This window comes from Crassostrea angulata, chromosome 2 (assembly GCF_025612915.1).
Source record: "Crassostrea angulata isolate pt1a10 chromosome 2, ASM2561291v2, whole genome shotgun sequence".
In the NCBI taxonomy this organism is placed as follows: domain Eukaryota; kingdom Metazoa; phylum Mollusca; class Bivalvia; order Ostreida; family Ostreidae; genus Magallana; species Magallana angulata.
Window position 1 is genome coordinate 19,586,106 of NC_069112.1, and position 22,020 is coordinate 19,608,125.

Below are 22,020 nucleotides of genomic sequence, written 5' to 3' on the forward strand. Positions count from 1 at the left end.
TCATTCTTTATTCTGCATTTCTTCTTGTACATAATCAAGGTAAAAAAAGCTAAAAGATTGTTTAAAAGCAGTGTTTTATGGCTTATCTAATTATAGAATCCAAGAATAAGAATTTTTCCAAGTATATTTAGAAAGGAGCCTAATTTCTTCCAGATAGTCTTTATAATGTTAGAGTCGTGCACAATGTTGTGCATGTTTACAGAAAATGACAAGTACATGGGAAAACATGGCGTGTGTACAGATAAGAAATTATAAAGGAATCAAGATGCATTTACAGGAAATGAACAGGGTGTACATTACATAGATTATATAATTCTTACAGATAGGGGTCTCTGGCAATACATGCATAGAAACAATTTTCCTTTCAATTAAACAGAATTGGATCAATTTACATTGATTATCTTTAACTTGAATTTTTCACATTGTTTAATTTTTTTTAAAATGTGAATTGCAAACTTCCGAAACATGTCTTTCTATTGATTGCTGTAAACATTCTCTGATGTTGTTTCAATGTAATCCTGTAACGTTGAATACACCAAGGAATACTCATCCTGTCAATGGGAATAGGAAAGTACACAACTGATGACAGAACATATTTCCACCAAATAAACTATTTGTCATTGTTATTACGTTAATACGTCAGTAAAAGCATTATCCAATGGTTTTTTTGTTATCTTCATTTTTTTATGAATAGCATTAAAATAAAATCTAAATACTGTATGCAGGGTTATTTTCGCCCGGTGTTATTTTTGCTAACTACACTTGCAAACGGTATCGTCACCTCTTGAATTTGCCCACATGCAATTGTGTTTTAAAGAGATATTATTTACGAGAATGACATTTACCCAGTCTTAAATTATCCCGCTGACAACGAGAGCAAAGGGCGAAAATAAAACGGGGGCGATTATTTCCCTGTATACAGTACATTTAATCGCAAAAAACCCAACATTATACCTGTGTGGAACAGAACTCTGGTCTCCTTGTCTGTAGTTGTCGGGCTGTTGTAAACACGTCAATGTTGTCATCCATATTGATTTGTTGTATGGAGTTAAACACAGCACAGAACACACCGCATAAAGAAGCACCATCCCTGTCATAAAGGAAAAAAAACCGACAACATATATTGCAGATGGAGAGCAACGTTTATGAAAAAATCATGAGAAAAAAATATCAGCTACTTGCATCTATAAATATGCTACCATTTGAACAATACAATGATTGACTATGTGGTTCTGACGTCATAAAGGAATAGTACATTACAGAACAGATCTATCTATCTATCTATCTATCTATCTATCTATCTATCTATCTATCTATCTATCTATCTATCTATCTATCATCTTGTACATCAACCAAAAGTTACAATTAGGGTACCACCTACTTGCTGACAATAGTAATGGGGTTTTCTGTTGAAAGATTCTGAGTATATAATACTAAGCTTCGAAGAAACGATGTGTCTGGAGGAGTTCCGGTTGATTTCAGTTGTCCTTTGGGTTCTACAATCACTACGGAATGAGGTGTCTCCTAAAATAAAGTTACTTGAATATGAGTTGTATTCTGAAAGGATTTAAATAACTCAGCTGTCTCCTGCAAAAGTACTTGAGTATGAGTTGTATTCTAAAAGGATTCAAATTAGTGAACTGTCTCCTTAAAAGGTACTTAAATATCAATATTATTCTTAAAGGATTAAAAAAAGTGAGCTGTCTCCTAAAAAGTACTTGAATATGAGTTGTATTCTTAAAGGATTAAAAAAAGTGAGCTGTCTCCTTAAAAAGTACTTGAATTTGAGTTGTATTCTAAAAGGATTTAAATAAGTCAGCTGTCTCCTTAAAAAGTACTTGAATATGAGTTATATTCTGAAAGGATTCAAATAAGTGAGGTAGGGACCATCAGTCAAATTTAGAAAAGAGAGATACAGAGTTTAATCAGCTGTTCCTATTACCTCCCCGTGTATGATGTTGACTGTAGTGACCTTGACCTCGGTGTCACTCTCAGACTCGTGCTGAACGACAAATGGTGCCACGTCCTTAGAGGACGCTATTTCTGGAAACCATGTCTTGGACTAAAATAAAAGTGGAAACTGGTTCTGTAACATACTTCTTTGATACATAGTTATAAATATTGATTTGTAAATAACCGATCTGGGATTTTTTTCTCTCAAATCCTCATCTATGTCCTATCGCATTACTTCAATCTAGAAACGCAGCTAAATATTTGCATACAAATAATGCAATTGAGTTTTTTAATTTAAAGAAAACTTCTGATTTATAGATCTGCCATGAAAATAAAGTACGAAAAAGATAAAACCGTATCGAAGACCCAACTGCAGATTCAATTTGTAGATCTACGGGAAAAGTTAGTGCTAACTGGCAGTATAGCTGCAGTTTCTCAATTTATAGAGCACAAAAACGTATGCTAGTTCAGGAATGATTAAACATAACTTCTTTACATCTTCAGACATTTAAAGTAATACTGCTGCTATCACTTAACCACATACTTAAAATCTGCACACCGATCTAGGAAAGTAATTGATGGAAAACAGTTCAATAACTTTTAGAAAATATAAAATAGAATGCAAATTGAAAATCATAGAATACAAATGAAAATGTATGCAATACAAATGGAAAAGATCCAATATTGATTGAATGTTTGCATGTCATAATACACCCACCGACTCTATTTCATATAATGGATTCATGCAGATGACTGTTTCAGAATCATGGTCATTGAGCAGGCGCAGGAAGTCCACAGCGTCCTCTGGTGTCGGGTATTGCGTCACTATAAACGCTCTATCTTTCTGGTAAGACTGAAGAGAGTATCAACTTTAATATAAATTTTCAATAATGTTTCTTTAAAGAAATTTCGGTTATATTCATTTATAGTAAGTTGGTACTAAGTATTTCTGATGTATTTCTTAAGAAAATTGATTTTAGCTTTCGTTATATACCCTGTATGTAGTGGTGAATTTAATTTTTACTGGATTTATCTGGTTAAAGCATAATTATACATTAGCCATTAAATACTTACACAAGCGGTAAAAATATATACAAGCGTACTCTTCTATTTAAACTCATTAAGCTTGACCAGTCATTTTATATCAATTTAAACATAAACTGTATAATTTTGGTTTATAGAAATACCGGTACAGAACAGAAATGTTAATACCTGTCATTGAATGTGTATATTTAAACAATAAAATGCTTTCTTTGGCGATTCACTCGGGATATGAAGGTAGCGACATTGCAGAAAAAATACAAAAAATCAATTTTGTTCTGCACTGGTCGCTACCTTCATAGCCCGCATCAATCATCAAAGAAAGCATTTCATTGTTTATATTAACATCTTTCTTTTAGCTAATAAATAAACTGATTATGAAAAGTTAGTCAAATTCACTGATTTCAGTCATGTCACTTTCTTGTCAGTTTCAGGCGGTGTAGATTAATTTCGACCAATCGATAAATGGGGCGTGTATATTTCAGTCTGGCTGTTTCTATAGAGCGATGAATTAACTATAAGTTTCCGTAAGAAATAGAGGAAAAAATACATAGTAGATGTAAATATTTATATATGAACAAGGATCAGCTAGACTCGCTAACGTGGATTTTGTACTTGTGTACTTGTATAAGAATGAACAACATTTGAATTGTTGTATATACTCACTGATACATGAATCGCATTGATGACGTTGCCTCGTTTACCGACAACTGATGTCAGATACAACATGTATTTGTCCACTGAAAGAAAAATAACTTAATATATACATAATTGTCAAGACAAAACACATTAATTAAAATTTAATTTCAGCAAGTTTGCACGACCAATTTACTAGTATTCTAGAACAATTAAATATTGTTGAAAATGGAGGGGAAAAAAAGGAAATGAATTGTACCATTTCTGTGAATCGAATCGAATCGAATTCCTGTGAATCAGATTTCAATAACAACTTTATTTTTAAAATTACCATCGTCAAAGTACATTCGTTGTTTATAAGTATAATTTCTGAGATTAACAATTATTACGTGTTTATTTTTATACATTACTGTATGGCGACACCTATTTGAGTTTGACAAGTATGATGAAAAAAATTGGCGTAAATTTCTAGCCCCAAAGAAAATTTCATTTAGTTTTTACAAATTAAATATTTCATTTTTAAGAGCATACTGTACTGACATGGTAATGCAATGTTTTCACTTTTATTGTCTAAATGCTGACTGGAATTCTTGTAGTGAACACTTGTGTATTGCGGTCGAATCTCCATCAGTTTCTGCGAAGTATAGAAAAAAACCCACTTGAAATCATGAATGATTGTCTCATTTCAAAGCTTACACAAAATTAATGTAAAAAGAAATTTTCATAATTACGTTTTTGTCGTTAATGTATTCACGTTTTACCTCAAACTCCTTCCTGATGCCTGCATGATTAGCGGGGTGATCCCCTCTCATACTTTCTATTTTCTTTGTAAAGTCAGCAAGACTTTGTGCTTCTAAAGAAACTTTAAATTTTTCGTTTAATGCCAGTAATATCGTCTTATATTGTTCCTAGAAAAAAAGTTCCGAATTAAATTAATTTAATTCAATTTATTCTTAAAGTACTAAATATATGTTGAAGGTCATTCTACTTTTAGTTTATTATTAGGGTAAGTACTGTGGAATATCCTCATTATTCGTGGGGAACCAATATTCGTGGCTTTCGTGGGTAACCCTTATCATCGAATTTACATTCCCACAAACGTATACACAAGCATATGTTAAATTTTTATTTGCAAAGAGAACTTGCTACCAATGAAATTACGTCCGCATGAACCAGGAAAAGTTTGGCTACCGATGAATATTGACCTCCACGAATAAAAATGAGTCGACGGTACATTAGAACCATTTTAACAATACCTTGGACTTTCAGTAGGGCGTAACTATCTATTTATTGCGTCAAAACAAGTTAAAAATGACCCGGTTTCAATGGAAATATACACCGATTGCGTAGTCTTAGCTCAAAAGCCAGACAAATCTTGTTGATTTCAAAGAGCCATGGCTGAGTTGCCAGGAATAAAACAGACAGGCCTACGTCACAGTAATGTTTGACACCAACTACCCAAAGTCCAAGCTCTTAATGTTAAAATGGTTCAAAATATCTTTTGAAGGTAATTCTATTTCTAGTTCATTATTATGATAAGTTCATTAAATGTACACATTGAGTAAAATTCTTATAGACTTACATATGTTTGGACCATGTTCATTCTGTTTGCCCTCATTATCTTGACGTACTCCGCTACATTGATTTTACCGGACGTTTTACCAGCCTTGTATAGAGCATCCAAGGCGATGTAGGTTCCTGTGCGACCTATTCCTGCGCTACAATTGTATACCACTTTCAGTAAATAAATTGATGTCAAAAAAATATTGTAATTTTTAAATTTTTTTTTTGATATTAGTTTTTACAATTGTCTTTGAATTAATTTCACGGTCATCCGATCACAAACCATTGGTATAAGTTAAAAAATTAGTTTGCACATAATCTGAATAATGACAATATTAATCTGTGATCTTGGATTGTTTTATAAACATTAAATGGTAAATGCATGTATATACACGATCCTACCTGCAGTGAACAAGTATTGGTGATTTATTTCTATTGGTCCTTGTTCTCATCACATGACTATGGAAAACAACCAATGAAAGAGGATCTGGGGTACCATGGTCAGGCCACGTGGTGTAGTGGTATTGCATAACAACACGTGACTTATTTTGCTGATAATGGAGGATAATACCGTAAGGTTTAACTTTCACACTGGATATTGTGTGATCGTTGGTTAAAAAGAACAAACAAACAATAGCAGTAAATTATTATCTATCCTTTTTAGTATAGCTGACCATTCATACGCGGATATAGAGGGATGGGATGTCAAGGGGGTCCATACCCAACCCCTCAAAAAAATTTCTGGATCAGCGAATGCCATTACTAGTGTATTCAGAAAGTCTGGTGGTTCCAGATTGATAGTAATGTCATAGTAATCTCTATGACCACGACGTCATTAGTTTTCTTAATGCATTCAACTTTGTAAGAATGCCGACGTCTAAGTAAAGAGCCGACATGGCTGAAAGCTGACAATATTTGAGCTTCCGCTATGTATCCAAACTCAACAACTATTTCAACATAGTTCAAGTACAACACAGCTATACATTTAGAAGTATGACATTACCTGTTTGTGGGAAACTGACAGCTTTCGTATGACGTAGAAAGCGTATTGTTTTTCCTCCACATTCTTGATGACGATATTTCCATGCAGTCTTGATTTCGTATTTTCTGGCCAGTATTGAATGCATTTCACCTGATTGGAATTTTAAACATGCACGTTCAGTCTTTCATTTAAAATACGGTTTTCGGCAAAATGATTACAATTAAATGAGTTATATATTTGCACACGTCAATTAACACAGAACTTAACTTCATCCACTAGTTTGAATTGTTCCTCTCAAATTTACTGACCTTCACTCCCTCTTTTAAGTTGGTCAGCATCACAATTTGTGTGACCTTCTCTTGCCAGATCATTGTCCAAAAGTCATTCAACGTGGTCTGCTTGGGACCTTCATAACAAGACAAGGTGGAAGATGTTTTCAGTATTTTTGATAAATTTCAAAAGTAAAACACGGTTATAACGAACTGCCAGGGACGACGATTTTGCTTCGTTTTAAGCATAATTCGTTATATCCATTAAGTTTACAACATATAATATTGTCAGGGGGAATGAAAATCACTTCGCTGTAAGCGTCAGTTCATTATAAGCGTGTTTGCTATAACTGTGTTTTACTGTATTTTTTATACTAAGACGACTTTTTGGTTAAATTTCTTGTCTTAAAAATTTGTATTACCTTGTGATGCAATATACACTTTCTCTTCATCCAATCCCTTAAAAAAATATTTGATAAGAATTTGAATTGCAATGTTGTTTATACGTGTATAATGAAGTATACTGAGTGATACTCACACTGATGTAGTTTGCATTGATATAGTCATTAGATGATTTATCTGGTTCTGTCAGAACGACCCTTGAGTGATCATCTGTAATAAAAGACCACTTCTGTGTGTTAGTACAGTGAGGACTAGAAGTATAGAAGTTTGATATCAATTGGTTAAACTAATCACTAGGTCACGTTCTTTAACTATTGATTAACTGAAAAACTATCAGTGTAATTCTCATTTCCATCATTTGGAAAAAGGAAATAAAATACATTTGGAATCAAGTATTTGTTATTAATCCTAATGATAAGAATCTACGCGAACAAAAACGTCATGTTGACCAGAAGGCAAAGAATGTAGTTTTAATCGCATCTGAGCTTCTTTTGAAATTATTTTGAAAATTATTTATGAATAGAACATCTGGACAAGAAAATATTTGACAATGTACATCTTTGAAAACCTACAAGGGAATGTAGTTTTGAATCTGTTCTTGACTAGATTTTCCTGGCGTTTTCCAACTTCGCATGGATGTTGTTCTCCATACGGCAACATCTATGAAATTAAACCAGACAATTAAAAAAAAAACTTAAAAAAATAAAACTCTTTTACCATATTTATGAAACGGACCAATTTTGCATTTAGATCGCTTACAGCATATTCTCTTTTGAATCCATCATCATCATTTTCTCTCCTTTCATTTATTGCACTTTCGATATCACTAATGAGGATATCACATATAGTTTCCTCATTTAAATACATGTCTCCATAGGGATTGTCAATGCCTTCGTCATCAGTGTCATCATCTCTGACGTCATATTTTTTCTCAATGGGTGTATCTAATGAGGTTTTATTGCTCTCAGACTTCAAAACAGAGTTACCATCGGTTTCCATATTTTCATAGATGTTGGAAAAACCAGTGTTCTCGCCTCCATTGTGCACTAAAACGACCAAAATAAACATGTATATTCCTTTGTAAAAATATGCGCCCCCCTTATTGTGGCCCCACCCTAACCCGAGGGTTCATGATTTGAACTAACTTGAATCTAACCTAAATGAGAATGTTTCCACACAAGTTTCAGCTTTTTCTGCTCCATTGCTTTTTAAGAAGATTTTAAAAGAATTTACATATAATTCTTATGTAAAGATTCAACACCCAATGTGATCCCGCCCTACCCTCGATGACCAAATTTTGAAAAAATGAATCCATCCTACTAAAGGAAGCGTCCACAAAAGTTAAAGCTTTTCTGGCCGATTGGTTTTTGAGGAGAAGATTTTTAAAAAAGATACCAACAAATTTTCAATAATTCTAAATCATCTCCCTTTAAAAGAGGACGTAGCCCTTCATTTTCAATTTGAATGACCTTCACCTGTATAGGATTAATGCTAAGTTTAATTGAAATCGGCCAGGTGGTTCTGGATAAGAAGTCAAAAATGTCAAAAGCTTTACAGACAGACAGACGGGCAGACAGACGGACGCCGGACAAAAAGTGATCACAATAGCTCACTTAAGTCTTCAGCACAGGTGAGATAAAAACGTTTGATAGTTTGCAATCTCAAAGGTACCATCTCCATGCGGCTATTTATACAGTTAATGATAATAAAAGGTGAATTTGTGTCTGTACTACATCGTTACATACATGTTACAGCCCAAACTGATTCAAAACAAAATCAAGATTTTACACCAAAATACAAGAAGTATACTTAAGATACTTATCTTGAATGTTGCAATCTAAACGTCATTACGAGCTTCGGTCTCATTTTAAACACCTATCACTTACAATGTGCATTCTCTTCCCTCTCTAGTATACGTCTTTCAGTTCGTTGCATTTCATCCTTCGACTTCGTTGTTCTCAATCTAAAAGAAAAGGACAGTAAAGGTGTGCGTTAAACAATGTTTTTTTTGTTTTTTTTTTTTTTTTACAAAATAATTCCAAACATCAAACATGTTGCTGATATTTAGCTGCAAAATATGTTTAGATACAGTGTTGCTGAAATAACAATTAAGCTGCATATACAGAAAACCGACGAGTTTATTTCGCGATTCAACAAGGATAGACTTGTTCGCGGCAACTTAATTTCGCGACCAAGCCTTATCAACATCCGTTTCGTTAAAACGAAAATACGACAATTATTGTCTCGTCGCGAGAAATATTCGCGGTAACAAAGCTCTTGCGAACCTCGCAAAAATTTCTCGTACGCGAATAAAATTTGGTTTACAATATGTTACCTCTTAAAAACAATGATAAAGACAACGAGGACGATGGCTAGACCTACTGCCACAACCACACCGGCAATAACGGCGGTGTTGTCACCTCCATTGTTTGGTGTACCAATCTGTGTAATAAAGAATTGATATCTGTTATATTGACACTATACCACTGTTGAAGATAATTATGATAAATAAAGTAATTATATCAGAAAAAATGTCGTCAATCATATTACAAGAACAGTGAAGTATGTTTTGTTTTCAAAAACATAAGCGAGAAAAATATAAGAATATAAGTTTAAAATTGATGCCAATGATTAAGCATATATCGTTAAGTCTAGTATATGTATAAATACTAATATTTACATTCCCCATATATTTTGCATGTAAAGCTACTGCAGATATAGCACCATAACACAGACAGGGTACTAAAAGGTTAAATCAAGAGTTTTAATTGTGACGTCACAAACGTTGAACGCTGATAAATACAACGTCACAAGCGAAAATCAAATATCACGCTTGTGGCTGTTACTGTGGCTATTCCATTAATTTGAACTTACCCATAGGATAATACAGTAACTTGAGGTATAATTTGCATTTGCGTCCAAGGCAAGAAGGTAAAAAAATGTAAATATAAGCATTAAATCCTTATCTTTTTAAAGATATAGTCTCATAACTGCAACGGTGTGTGCAAATAAATTTTCATAAAGCGCTAACGCGCGTTATTCAATTTGTATGCACACACCGTTGCAGTTATGAGACTATATCTGTCAAAAAATAAGGATTCAATACTTAAGTACTTCTTAACGCATGTCTAATTGTACTAAAGGTCTCTTGTTTAGAATTGTAATTTGATACCGAATTGGGTCTCAGTTGGTTTAAATGAGATTATTTATGCTCGTAAAAATGCTGAAGGTAGAGTGAAAAGATATTTAAAAAAAATAAGGTATTATTTCATTTCATACAACAACATACCTAAACATATCTTGTGATTTACCTGTTCACATGTTCCCGTTATGACGTCACAGGTTCCATTATTTGCACAAACTGCCTGGCATGTTTCGTTACAATTGTAACTATAGGATCCCCATTTACAACCTTAAATACCAAGCATGGATAAAAATAGTGTGAAATTTTAATTGTTTAAAAATACTGGAATCACTTTGTAAAACAGATGGACAATTTGAATACAACAATTTGTACGATATTAAAAATTAACTATACTTGGTGAACATAGCTTCCGGTGAACATAGCTTCCGTATTAATATTGATAGACATTTGGACCGAGGTAATAGGAAAGCTATAACTCTGACAAGTATGTGCATTTTTTTCAGTATAATAATTCGTCCATAAAAGCGGACACGGTGACTTTTGTGAAACTACTGTATGTTCAGGGAAATATTCGCGCCGTTTTATTAGCGGGCAAATTTTAGACGGGTCGAATTTCAATGTTTCAATCTTTTTCTCTTTAAACATACAGTATCTGGGCGATTTCAAAACGGGGCAAAACTTTTCGAAAGAGCACATCGAAGGTTGAACATTACACGGGGTGAAAATAGCCCTGTATACAGTATAGGTAAGCAGCCAATTAGACCAGGGTGTATTTATTTAAACCAAAACAACTCCTGCGCAGGAGTGTTGAACTTTGATTTATTTAGAAAGAAAACGGTTTCGTTTTATATATCTTTTAGATGGGCGATGTTATAAAACAGTACATTGATCACTTATTTTCTTCTCACTAAAAGTAAGTTGAAAACGATTTCAAATTGAAATAATTCGAACTGATTTACTTTGTGTACAGATGGTTCCTTCATTATCATACACTAAAATGTATCATCCTAAGAAATAATACATTACAAAGCTTGATGACCATACGAACACATTTCCCTTTATAAACTTTATTTACAGAAGCGCCATTTTCTATGGGGTAAAATAACCCATTTGAATTGATTTACCTTGAGTACAGTTGGTTCCTTCATATCCTGCATCACACCCATTTAGACAGGAGCCGTTAACATGATGGCAGGCTTCATTCTGTACACAGTTCCCACAGGACTCCCTACAGTTTTGACCAAATTTACCCGCCTCACACTCTGTAGAGATTATTATTAAAAGATTATTGCACGGCTTGCGTGCATTAAATGTCGTTTTTCCCATTTTATATTTCTCAAGAGTAAAATAATATCTTGTGGTTTTTTTTTTTATCATTCATTCATTTTTACACTCCACCTAACTTCGAATGAAAATTTCATACATAACTCTACAAATTAAAACAGTCAGACTATATGTCAATGTACACGTTTAATGCGCACTTAAAAAATGGCAAAAACAAATCTATTCAGTATTTGCACTTAATATCTTTTTATTGAATTTTATATGCTAGTACTATGGTTGATAAAACAGGAATTAAGACGGCATCCCAATGATTTCTAATACTCAAGAGAAATGGGTTGCTTGTATCATTACAACTGAGATCCATCTTGGCTGATACCCAAATCCATTACCCAGCTGTAAATATGTAAATTCCTTATTTTACGCGCGTAATAAATCCGCGATTCCATTGTTTTGTATCAAATCCCCGGATTATAAAATCGAGATCAGCAATTTTTGGTTATAATTTCCTATAGTTCAAAAGTGAAAAAAAGCGAAACTTTAAAATCCACGAGGGTTGCCTCTCGCGATTTTACGCGGAAAATAATTCCTCGCATTTAATTAGGAATTTACATTATAAATATGATTGTATATAAAGGCCAAGCAACAGAATTAATAAATTCTTGGTTTAATGTATTGATTTTTGATAACTATATCTGTTAAATTACTAATCTCGTGCACAACTTTGCAGTCAGAACAGCTAGAAAAACAAAGCCTTACTTATTTTACATTGGAGGTCACTCCATCCTGGCTGGCACCCTCCCTCACACTCTCCCGTGACCCTGTCACATCTCCCCGGAACTCCACAGTTCGCGCTACAATTCTCCCGACAATTGTACCCAAACAATCCAATAGGACACTCTTTAAGATGAAAGGAAAAAAAGAGTTGGCAAGTACAATAGTATCGTGAATATATAAAACCAGGATTGTACCGGAAGATCAAATCATGAGGATGTTTCGATAATTTTGATTGAAATGTATTATAAATTTCTTGACATGAAGAACAATGAAGGGGATAAAAAAAACCTACAAAAAAAAGTTTCTCTTAAAAAAGATGCGATCGTCTAAACATCTTCAAAAGACAACTCTAATTATTTAAACAAATAATCATTCAAATTATTCCCTGTATCTCTTTGTTCCGCATGTGTTGTTCTTCAGAACATTTGTTACATAATAAAATGTTTTTGATAAATCTTACGTTTATCACATTTGTCACCAAACACCCCTGCGTCACATCCGATTGGACAACTTCCGTTCACGTGATTGCACTGTGCACCATTCAAACATTTACCACACGTAGAGTTACACTCCAGACCGTACTTGTTATCAGTACATGCTGCAAGATTAAACCAGAGAAATCTATGTATCGCCATATCTTATTGAAAATGATATGAGTTTGGTTAATCAAATTTTATCATTTTGTTACATTATAATAAATGTTGTTGAATTAAGACACAGAAAATATTTAGTTGATTTCATTAAAGAAAACATCAGACATCTTTTTAATCGGGTAAATATTGCATTTGCATCAACAATTTATCTTTTATTTGTTAGCAAGAAATATTTAAAACATAAAGTTTTGGAAGACATTGCTCTGTTGGACAAAAGTAACCATATATCATCGATAAATACGTATGTCGTATGCATAAGCAAGAAACATCCAAAGGTCTCAATATATGAATAAGAAATTGGAGCTCAATAATGGTATTTCTTTAGTATTCTAAACCTGAAACACAAGTCGGTCCAGTGTATCCCGGAACACAGCCCAGACACGATCCATCCACTATGTTACAGCGACCTTCCTGACAGTTCCGGGGACACGGTAAGGAACAGTCCAGTCCATAATATCCTGGTGTGGGACACCCTGATTACAAGAACAACCCAAATTAGCCGATGTCATGGATAGCTCATCAATTTGATCCTTAACAACGACTTGATTATCGAATTTTCGTTCCAAACAAAGAATAATGGCAAATGCCGCTACATGTAATGACTGATAGTTTTGATTTTAATGTGTAATTTCAAATACTGAATATATTGTATTTCAACATACTGAAACTATGCGAAAGCATTTCCAACATTTGAGTTGGTCTGAGTATTTAAAAAGGCCAAATTGAAATGATGAAAACTGCTAATGTTGTCATCTTGTAAAATTTGAATTTACAGGATGGGTGCAAATGCAAATCTACAACAATTTTGTATTTACACCGTCCCAGTAAATCCAAAATTTACAACATGACAATGATATCAAGCCTTCAGCTTTAAAAAGCTATATTTACATTCTACTGTGTTTTTCCATTAAATTCCGTGATGTTTAAATGCCTCTAAATGCAACACCTATTCACTGCGTATGAATTTACGAGTAATTTACATAAGTAGTTTTCAAACAGTGATTTCTATGTTATCAGTTAAAAAATGTATTTCATGAATGTTGTCAAAACACCATGTTTTATAATTATTCAACAAAAAAGTTGACTTTATTGTTAAAAGCAACATTTAAGAGTTATTTATCATGGATTATATTTCCATGCTCGTCGATCTCATCTCAAGAGTCTTTGTGAAAACCAGTTTAAACCGGTTTTACAAAACAGCTGTTCTTGCTGTTACTTATTCACTCCCTCCGTGATCTGCACTTTATATCGATTTATTTAAGTAAACAATTGATTTCTTCAGTAAGGGAATGTAAATATAAGCATTAAATGATTTATTTTTGACGTCGTCGTGTCAATAACTGCCGTCAGGTGAGCAGACAAATTATCATAACGCGCTAACGCGCGTTATTCAATTTGTCTGCTCACCTGACGGCAGTTATTGACACGACGACGTCAAAAATATATCATTCAATGCTATATTGGACTACAATCTCAGGAATCAGATTCTGTGAGGTGCTGCTAACTATACCTGTGAGTTACAACAGAAAGAGTATTTACGTGATAAGTAGCATAGTGCCTACGAGTTGACAGCGTGTATCATTTTCTTTATAAAAATTGTTAATATAAATTTGTTTTAATAGTTAAGAACCATTCTAACAGGAACTTGGACTGTGGGTAATTGTGTCAAACAGCAATGTGACGTAGGCCTGTCTATTACATTACTGGCCACTCAGACACGTGTCTTTGAAATCAACAATATTTGTCCGGATTTTTAGCTAAGACTACGCAGTCGATGTATATTTCACTTGAAACCAGCGTCATTTTTAACATGTTTTGACGCAAGATAAAGATACAGTCAAACTTCCTTATCTCCAACTAAACAGGAATGGTTAAAAACTTAGGGACCTCCTAGTATTCGAGATATCAAGGTTAAATTACTTATAATATAAGTAGTTGGGACTTAAAAATCACTTCGACATATCCATCGTTTTCAAGGTAGCAGTGTCTCGAGATACCGAAATTCAATTGTAGTTACATGTACAACCTACTTAAAGTAAGGTACGTGTTAAAATGGTTAAATTATTTCTTTACCGTAGACTTCAAGTTCACATATTTCGTTGAATGCGAACTGATGATACCCGTCAGGGTACGGGGGGCGTGTCTTGTCGCTGTAGTAGATGACGTATCTCCCGTGTGTGACACACGTTATGTTTGTAGGGTTGGGGATTGTGGCTCTGGTATAATTAGTGTCCTTGAAACACAGAACCCAGTCCTCTTTATTGGTTGAGTTTGATACGTAAACAGAGTATCCCAGGAATCTTGCAGTGTAATCATTGTTTTCATCTGCAAAATATTAAAAAAAATATCTTGGTTTATTTATATACAAAAAAAAAATAATAGATATTAAGGTAATATTCAATTGGAAGCTCTCTCATCAAAGGCATTGCTGATTATCGCGATTTTTTATCTATTAATGACCTTTAAACTTTGACTTAAAATAACTCAAATAATTTAAAAAAAACAAACCACAAGGCTAATCAAGAATCAAGATAAGAGATTTGAAATTGATATTGTTCCTGCTATGCAGCTTATTTTCCCAACAATTACAGTAACGTATAGTGTATTTTTACTCCGTTTATAGGTAAAATTAATTGAAGAGATTCAAACTGAAGTGTGAATTTTATAAGATATTATAAATGCTTATGCAGTGTTCAATACGGAATGACACAAAAGAAAACAGAAATTTCTTAAAGAAACCCGCATATAAAAAAAACGAACGTCAATTGTGCCGACACATGTTGCTCCAATAAAATAATGAAAAAAATATTATACATATCGATTCATTTAAATACTCTGAAAGCAATACTTTTAATCGGTTGATATTAAGGAATGATTCCGATATTTATTCGTTTTATACGATATAAAAGTGTTAAGAAGAGTTTTCGTGTTTTTTTTTTATAAACCACTCACGCGTTATAAAAAAAATAAGCGTAAACTGTTCCAAGGTATAATATGGTTTGGAACAGTTTATAAAAAAGCGTAAACTGTTCCAAACCATTTTATATCGTATAAAACTAATAAGTATTGAGTTTATTGCTTATAATTTATTTTTTTGGCTGTAAATTGTAGATAAAAACGGTCATTTGACTTTGAAAATGACATCAACATGTACAGAATTTCAAACGTAACGTCAGGCGGATTAATAAGTTTTGATATTAGTTTTACTACAATGTATAACGTAGGCAACATTTTTATACGATATTAAATAATCAAAATTTGTACATGACAACTAGTTGTCATGTACAAATTTTGATTATCAATAATCTAAATTTTGAAAATGACACTCCCTCTATCTTTTTAGAGGTCCGTGTTGCTCTTCTTTGAATTTGTATTTTGTTTTATGGATTTGTGAGATGGTTGACAGTTTGTTATTGTCATTTTTCATTCATTATAAATCAAGTTGAATATTTTTCACTTACTCCAGGCGAAATCGTCCGTTCTGTACTGTATGAAGATGTAATGTATACTGAGTACGTCTCCTAGATCTACCCGCCATTCTGCTGTATACCGACTGTTGGCCGATATCACGCACTGTCCCCCCGTAGCAGACAGACTCGACTTCCGTCCGTCTACACCTTTGTCCGCCCCCCAAAAAGAATAGCTGAATGGATACTTTTGCCATGCTGGCTTATTCAAAGCTAGGTTCTCTGTAAAACAAAACAGATAGGAATTTACTTCACACACTAAGCGTTGTAGCAACCTCTAATGATACAGTTTCCTCATCAAGAAAACGGCAAGAATTAATTCTTTACTTTGCTATTTTATAAACATATCCAATACCAAATATACATGCTTTGAAAAAGGTCATAACAGAAAGAATCTAAACTGAAAAATATTTGTTGAAAAGATTTAAATATAAGGAATATGAAAGCCACTGGCAGAATATTTGTGAAAAATTGTAGTTATATAGACAAGATTAAGTTTTCTGTTTGTTTTGTTTTTTGATCTCCGTGAACCCTCATAACTTTTCAATTGCCAACAGTATAGTATAGTCTATACATGTATAGTATTCCGCCTGCATACTCTCTCTCTCTCTCTCCCTCTCTCTCAATCATATGAATTATACAAAATTGTACAATTAAGCACAAATAGCTTAAAGATTATGTAATTATACTACTAAGTAGAAGTAGTTTAAAGATTATGTAATATGTTTCTACAAATGCCCCAATCACCTATTATGTCATATATGTACATATGTTGTGAAATGAAAAAAAAAAGAGAAAAAAAAAGAATCGTTAGGGGAATTAGAAGCGGTTATATGAATGCGGAAGTTAAAATCTTACTTGTACTGAAGCATGTTAAGGGGTGCGATGAATGTTACATATATCTTATATTAAAATTAAACCTTGGGATTCTAAAAGGGTTTTGCAATTGCTAAACAGTGTGCATGTAGCCTAGGGCTGCAAAAAAAGAAAAGAAATACAAAACATACGCCATCCCCGCAACTGATATTTTTTTAGAGAGAGAGAGAGAGAGAGAGAGAGAGAGAGAGAGAGAGAGAGAGAGAGAGAGAGAGAAGGGGAACGGACAGCTATTAAGATAGATAAAGAAAGAATTTTACGGCCCTGGCAAGATGACAATTTCAAATTGACCTTCACTCGGGAAATATCTACTTGATAGTGTAACAATAATTTAAAACTTACTCGACGAGTTGTAAACCTCCGCTTATTAAATGAAGGAGTCTAATCTTCTGCCCGAAATTACGTGACATGGGAATATTAGTACTGTTTGTGAAAAGAGATTTTTGAACTGATTTTAAGTTTTAACAGCTCCCCACTTGAAATTTGTAGATTTCTCGCATCAAGCAATCCTTTCCAATTAAATGTTCTGTGTGTACATATGTATACAGTGAAATGTGTTTGTAGCGGTTACCAATGTACGTACATAGCGGGATTAAATGAAATGAACACTGGTATCATGATCAAATATTTGAAAAACCATGATGCAAAATAACCCTGATTTTTTTTATACTTAATGGTCGGATCACACATCACACATTCCCTACATGTACCTCAACATTAAAACCCCAGTAAACTCATCATATGCGCGGATCCAGATTTTTTTCCAAGGGAGGGGGTGTCCAACGGTTAGTTGAGTTTGCCAGGGGGTCCGAGGCATATTTTTAGTAACTTTATAATGTAAATTTGAAGAAATTTCAGTTTTGAAGAGGGGGGGGGGCCACCTAAACCCCCCTCCCCCCAGATCCTCCATGAAATATGAGACATTATAAGACAACAAAAAGAAAGAAAGGTATTCTTACCGTAAGCAACAACAGTAAAAAAGAATTGTAAGAATCCCCAAAAACAATACAACAACACATGTTCTCTACACATGCTGCTGTGCTACCGAACTTCATCAAGAAGGAGAGTGTTGATCCAGGAAGTGATACTTAAAGTACCTAGGTCGCCACTAGTCACGGACCGCCGCACGGATTAACACGACAGAAGAGCCCTTCTTGTTGTGGGGAAGATTTAAATGGACCGTCCGATGTAATATACATGTTAGTGGGAAGAATAAACAGGACAGAAAAACAGTTTATATTGACCTCTATCTTAAAATGGGTTTGGGAACCATAACCCAGGGCCTGCATATGTGTACAATGCCGGATTTTTAAAAAAATGTATTTTTAGATTTTTGTTACATATAATGGGACGGGAAATACCAACAAACGTAGCGGATACATCGGACGTTAAATCACCTATTCATATCTCCTCTCCCTCATTATAATGTACATGTATATTTTAATTCTGACTGTAACGCCTCATTTGATAGGCTAAACAAATTCATATATATCGTATACCATAACTTGCCTACGTCACAATACGACGCGCGTGCAACACGTATTAATCCGCTTGACATTACGTTTAAATTTTGTACAAATTAATATCTTTTAACTAAATAATGGGCCTTATTTATTTTTGTAGCATTAGAAAATTAAATTATAAAAAATAAATTTAATTTCTACTTATATTATAGGAGTATAACATAACTTGCGGTTTATAAAGCATAAACTGCCCCAAGTTATGATATATCGTATAACATAACATGCGCGGATCCAGAAAATTTTTCCAGGGGGGGGGTCCGAAGGATAATTGTGTTTGCCAGGGGGGGGTCCGAGGCATATTTTCGCGATAATTTTACTATGTAAATTTAATAAATTTTCATTTTCCAGGGGGGGGGGGGGGGTCGGGACCCCCCCGACCCCCCTCTAGATCCGCGCATGACATAGGTAGAAATTATATTCATTCCTTAGATATTATCAAAACGACTTTGTTGAGTTTTTTTCGAAAGCGTTGCGTTCAAGTCTGTCAGCTCATATATTATACAGGTAATCGATATGCTGTCTTGCTTTTAGAATCCATCAACATCTCAATCTGTAGAAGTTTAAATTCTCAACTTAATATATACATCATACACAACCTAGTGCACGAGTGATAAACAGGAAACTTGAACCAGCCACTTAATTTGTTCTTAGTTCTTCCGATCGAGTTTCCTCTCGGACGGAGGATAGTGCATATCGACCACAAATTATTCATCCATCGGACCACTTAATAATCTTGCTTCTTATTTTTCACACATTTTTCACCAAGATTTTAATGTATGGATTCTCTCTCTCTCTCTCTCTCTCTCTCTCTCTCTCTCTCTCTCTCTCTCTCTCTCTCTCTGTATAAGAAACACACTACATTTTAAAAAATCCAGTACAGTTTTAATTGGTCAGGAAAATTAATTCATGCATTTTTAGATTCAAATTCTAACAGAGGTATTTTGATTCTATTTTAAAAGAACATACATGTAGAAATTTGACATTTATAAATCGGTAGATGGTAGGAAACTACTTAATTGTCAATGTCAAGGTTAATTAACAAAATATAACTTTGCTTAATGTCTATGCTTCAAACAAAAAGTTAAGTAGAATAGATTTCTTTAAAAAAACTGAAGACCTATATTAATATTCTTAAGTTTCTCAATACAGCCAATAAATTAAATTCACATTTGTATATGATTATAAATAACTATTCGGAAATAAATTATCTTTACATCATATTAAGATCAAATGCAGAATTGTGACATAATTCAATTCTAGTATTACGTAATATAAATATAATTTTACGCAATGTGTTACAATGTTATGTAACAATTAAAGTCACGCTGGTGGCAAAGAGCAACATATACAATGTCTTGTTTTGTTTATATACATGTACATTGTATTATGTATCGAAAGATGGAGGTAAAGGTCATACGTAAAGTAAACTACATAAGTTAAAGCCCTTTCATACGGAAATCAATTATGGATAAATAAGATTTATGATTTGACAAACATTAACACAAAGATTTAAATAGATGCAATGCATCTGATAAGCCCAGAAGTAGAATAAATTTTGCTTTTGTAGATAATGACATGCTGAATCAAATTAGAAACATATTAATTAGAAAAAACCCTGTAACCCAATGTGACGGTTAAAGAATGTCAGAATGCGGAACGCTGAAATTTGAACTAAATATATATCATAACCAGTGAGAAAAGGATTACTGGGAAATGAATGTTTCAATCAGATCTAAAAATAAACGAATTGAATTTTTTTTTTTTCAAATAACAGGGAAAAGTGGCTCGCATGATTTTCATGCGATTTCCTTTTCGCATGAATAATCATGCAATAATCATGAGAAAATCAGACAAATAGTTTCTCGTGCGAAAATCATGCGAATATGTTATTATCATATTCGCGTGAAAATTTTACAATTTTCATGCGAATTTTTTTTTGCTGTATGTTTTTCATGCGATTAGATATTTGTGTCAAATTCATATAAAATTTATGCAAAATTCACATGAAAATTGCATGTTTTGCATATAAAAATTAAATTATGACAAATCAATCCATAACACTTTAAAAACATTCTTTCATTCAAATGTTAACATACTAGTGTTGTTTTTTTTTTTTTGTTAATTTACTACGAGCTACCAAAAAACTAGAAAAATCATGTGTTGCAAAATGCATCATTTAACTCTACCCTTGCGCAGATATTAGTCCCATAAGGCCAGTTCTATTTTTTTATCATGATGTTTTGGCATGCATTTCCATGCAAATTAAAAAGCCAGTATCCCAAACCCCATTAGGTAGAAGTAAATTGTAACAGCAATTAATGTAATGACCAAATGCATATTTGTGCAAATACCTTATATAAATTATCATAGTCGTAAAACATTGATTTTTTCACGTTGAGCTATTCTCTTCTTAAGACAAAATTGAAAAAAATCCTCCCAAGAGCATACTTCACAATTCAATACGGTTATTTTGCAACAGTACATATCTGTGATGACATTCAAACATCGTCTGAGCTTTTGGGTCAACGTTGCAAGTGTTTTAATTATCCTCTAACAGTTAATACCAGTGGATATATTGTACCGTAGTTTACGGCTAGCAAATACCGAGACTTGACTTTATGATACAGATGTGGGTCGAACTGAGGTAAGAAATTTTGTGCACTTTGTTTTTCAGTACGCGTGTAATCAATGATATGGATTAATACCTATGTATACCTGAAAAATAACAATTAATATACAGGGGTGTGGGGGTCTAGACATTTGAAAAAAAAGTTTTTAAGTCTCTAGCTAATGAGGTCGGAAGGTCAAAAAATTACCATTCAGATCTACCTAGCAATTTTCTAAATATGATGTTTTTGCCAATTAATAATTGTATTGTAAAGTAATAAAAGAATAAAAAAATTGATTGTTTCCTATATCATAATACAGAGCTCTTCGTCTCATGAAGGTTAATATAGTCTAGAAATTGCCGTGTCTTTCGAGCCCTCTTAATGTTTTAGAAAACGCAAATTTAAACCAGTCAGTGGAAGGCGATTTCACAGCCTACATATTTGCATTTACATTTATTATAGTTTTCATTCTTAATGTTGAAGTGTAAAAAAAAAACCCCAAAAAACATTTGATTGTGAGATTCCAATTTCCTTCTTGTTACATGTATTTCCATTGTAATTTAATATAGGAAAAAGAAGGTATTTGGAAAATTTAACGATAAATTATTTATCCTTTGATTGTCCTACGTATGTAATATATTTGATATTTGATATTGAAGAGGCTGAGTGATCAGCCGGGTTACCATCAGATATATGAAAAATCTTAAACCTCTAAATATGATATTTTTAGCCATTCAGTAAAGAAATTTTTTATATATTTTAGCTTTGAAGTTACCTGACTATATTTTCCTATATCTTCTTCTCAAAGAGGTTAACATAGTAAGGGATTGATTGTATTCTCAA

At 33.3% G+C, this 22,020-nt stretch overlaps 1 protein-coding gene across 1 annotated transcript; it reads right to left on the reverse strand.

The window, feature by feature from the left end:
• Window positions 1–217: 217 nt before the first annotated feature.
• On the reverse strand, window positions 218–18,212 carry LOC128173421 (receptor-type tyrosine-protein phosphatase epsilon-like). Its single transcript, XM_052839092.1, has 26 exons — window positions 18,005–18,212; window positions 16,164–16,391; window positions 14,776–15,027; window positions 13,038–13,175; window positions 12,510–12,647; window positions 12,032–12,172; window positions 11,116–11,253; window positions 10,158–10,258; window positions 9,182–9,288; window positions 8,733–8,809; window positions 7,606–7,892; window positions 7,419–7,506; window positions 6,983–7,056; window positions 6,867–6,903; window positions 6,484–6,581; window positions 6,197–6,325; window positions 5,596–5,744; window positions 5,213–5,348; window positions 4,392–4,538; window positions 4,171–4,264; window positions 3,661–3,734; window positions 2,672–2,806; window positions 1,943–2,062; window positions 1,382–1,524; window positions 955–1,090; window positions 218–551 (listed from the first exon to the last, which is right to left on the reverse strand). Exons 1-26 carry the CDS (start codon window positions 18,075–18,077, stop codon window positions 474–476), a joined length of 3,318 nt encoding a protein of 1,105 aa, XP_052695052.1. The 5' UTR covers window positions 18,078–18,212; the 3' UTR covers window positions 218–473.
• Between the last annotated feature and the right edge of the window lie 3,808 nt (window positions 18,213–22,020).

Excerpts from the sequence above, each read along its gene's own strand:
- LOC128173421 (XM_052839092.1), bottom strand. The coding sequence starts at position 18,077 with ATGTGTAGAGAACATGTGTTGTTGTATTGTTTTTGGGGATTCTTACAA. Across the intron at positions 9,289-10,157 it reads TAACGGGAACATGTGAACAG|ATTGGTACACCAAACAATGG; the intron begins GTAAATCACAAG and ends TTTATTACACAG. Across the intron at positions 2,807-3,660 it reads TCAATGCGATTCATGTATCA|TCTTACCAGAAAGATAGAGC; the intron begins GTGAGTATATAC and ends TACTCTCTTCAG.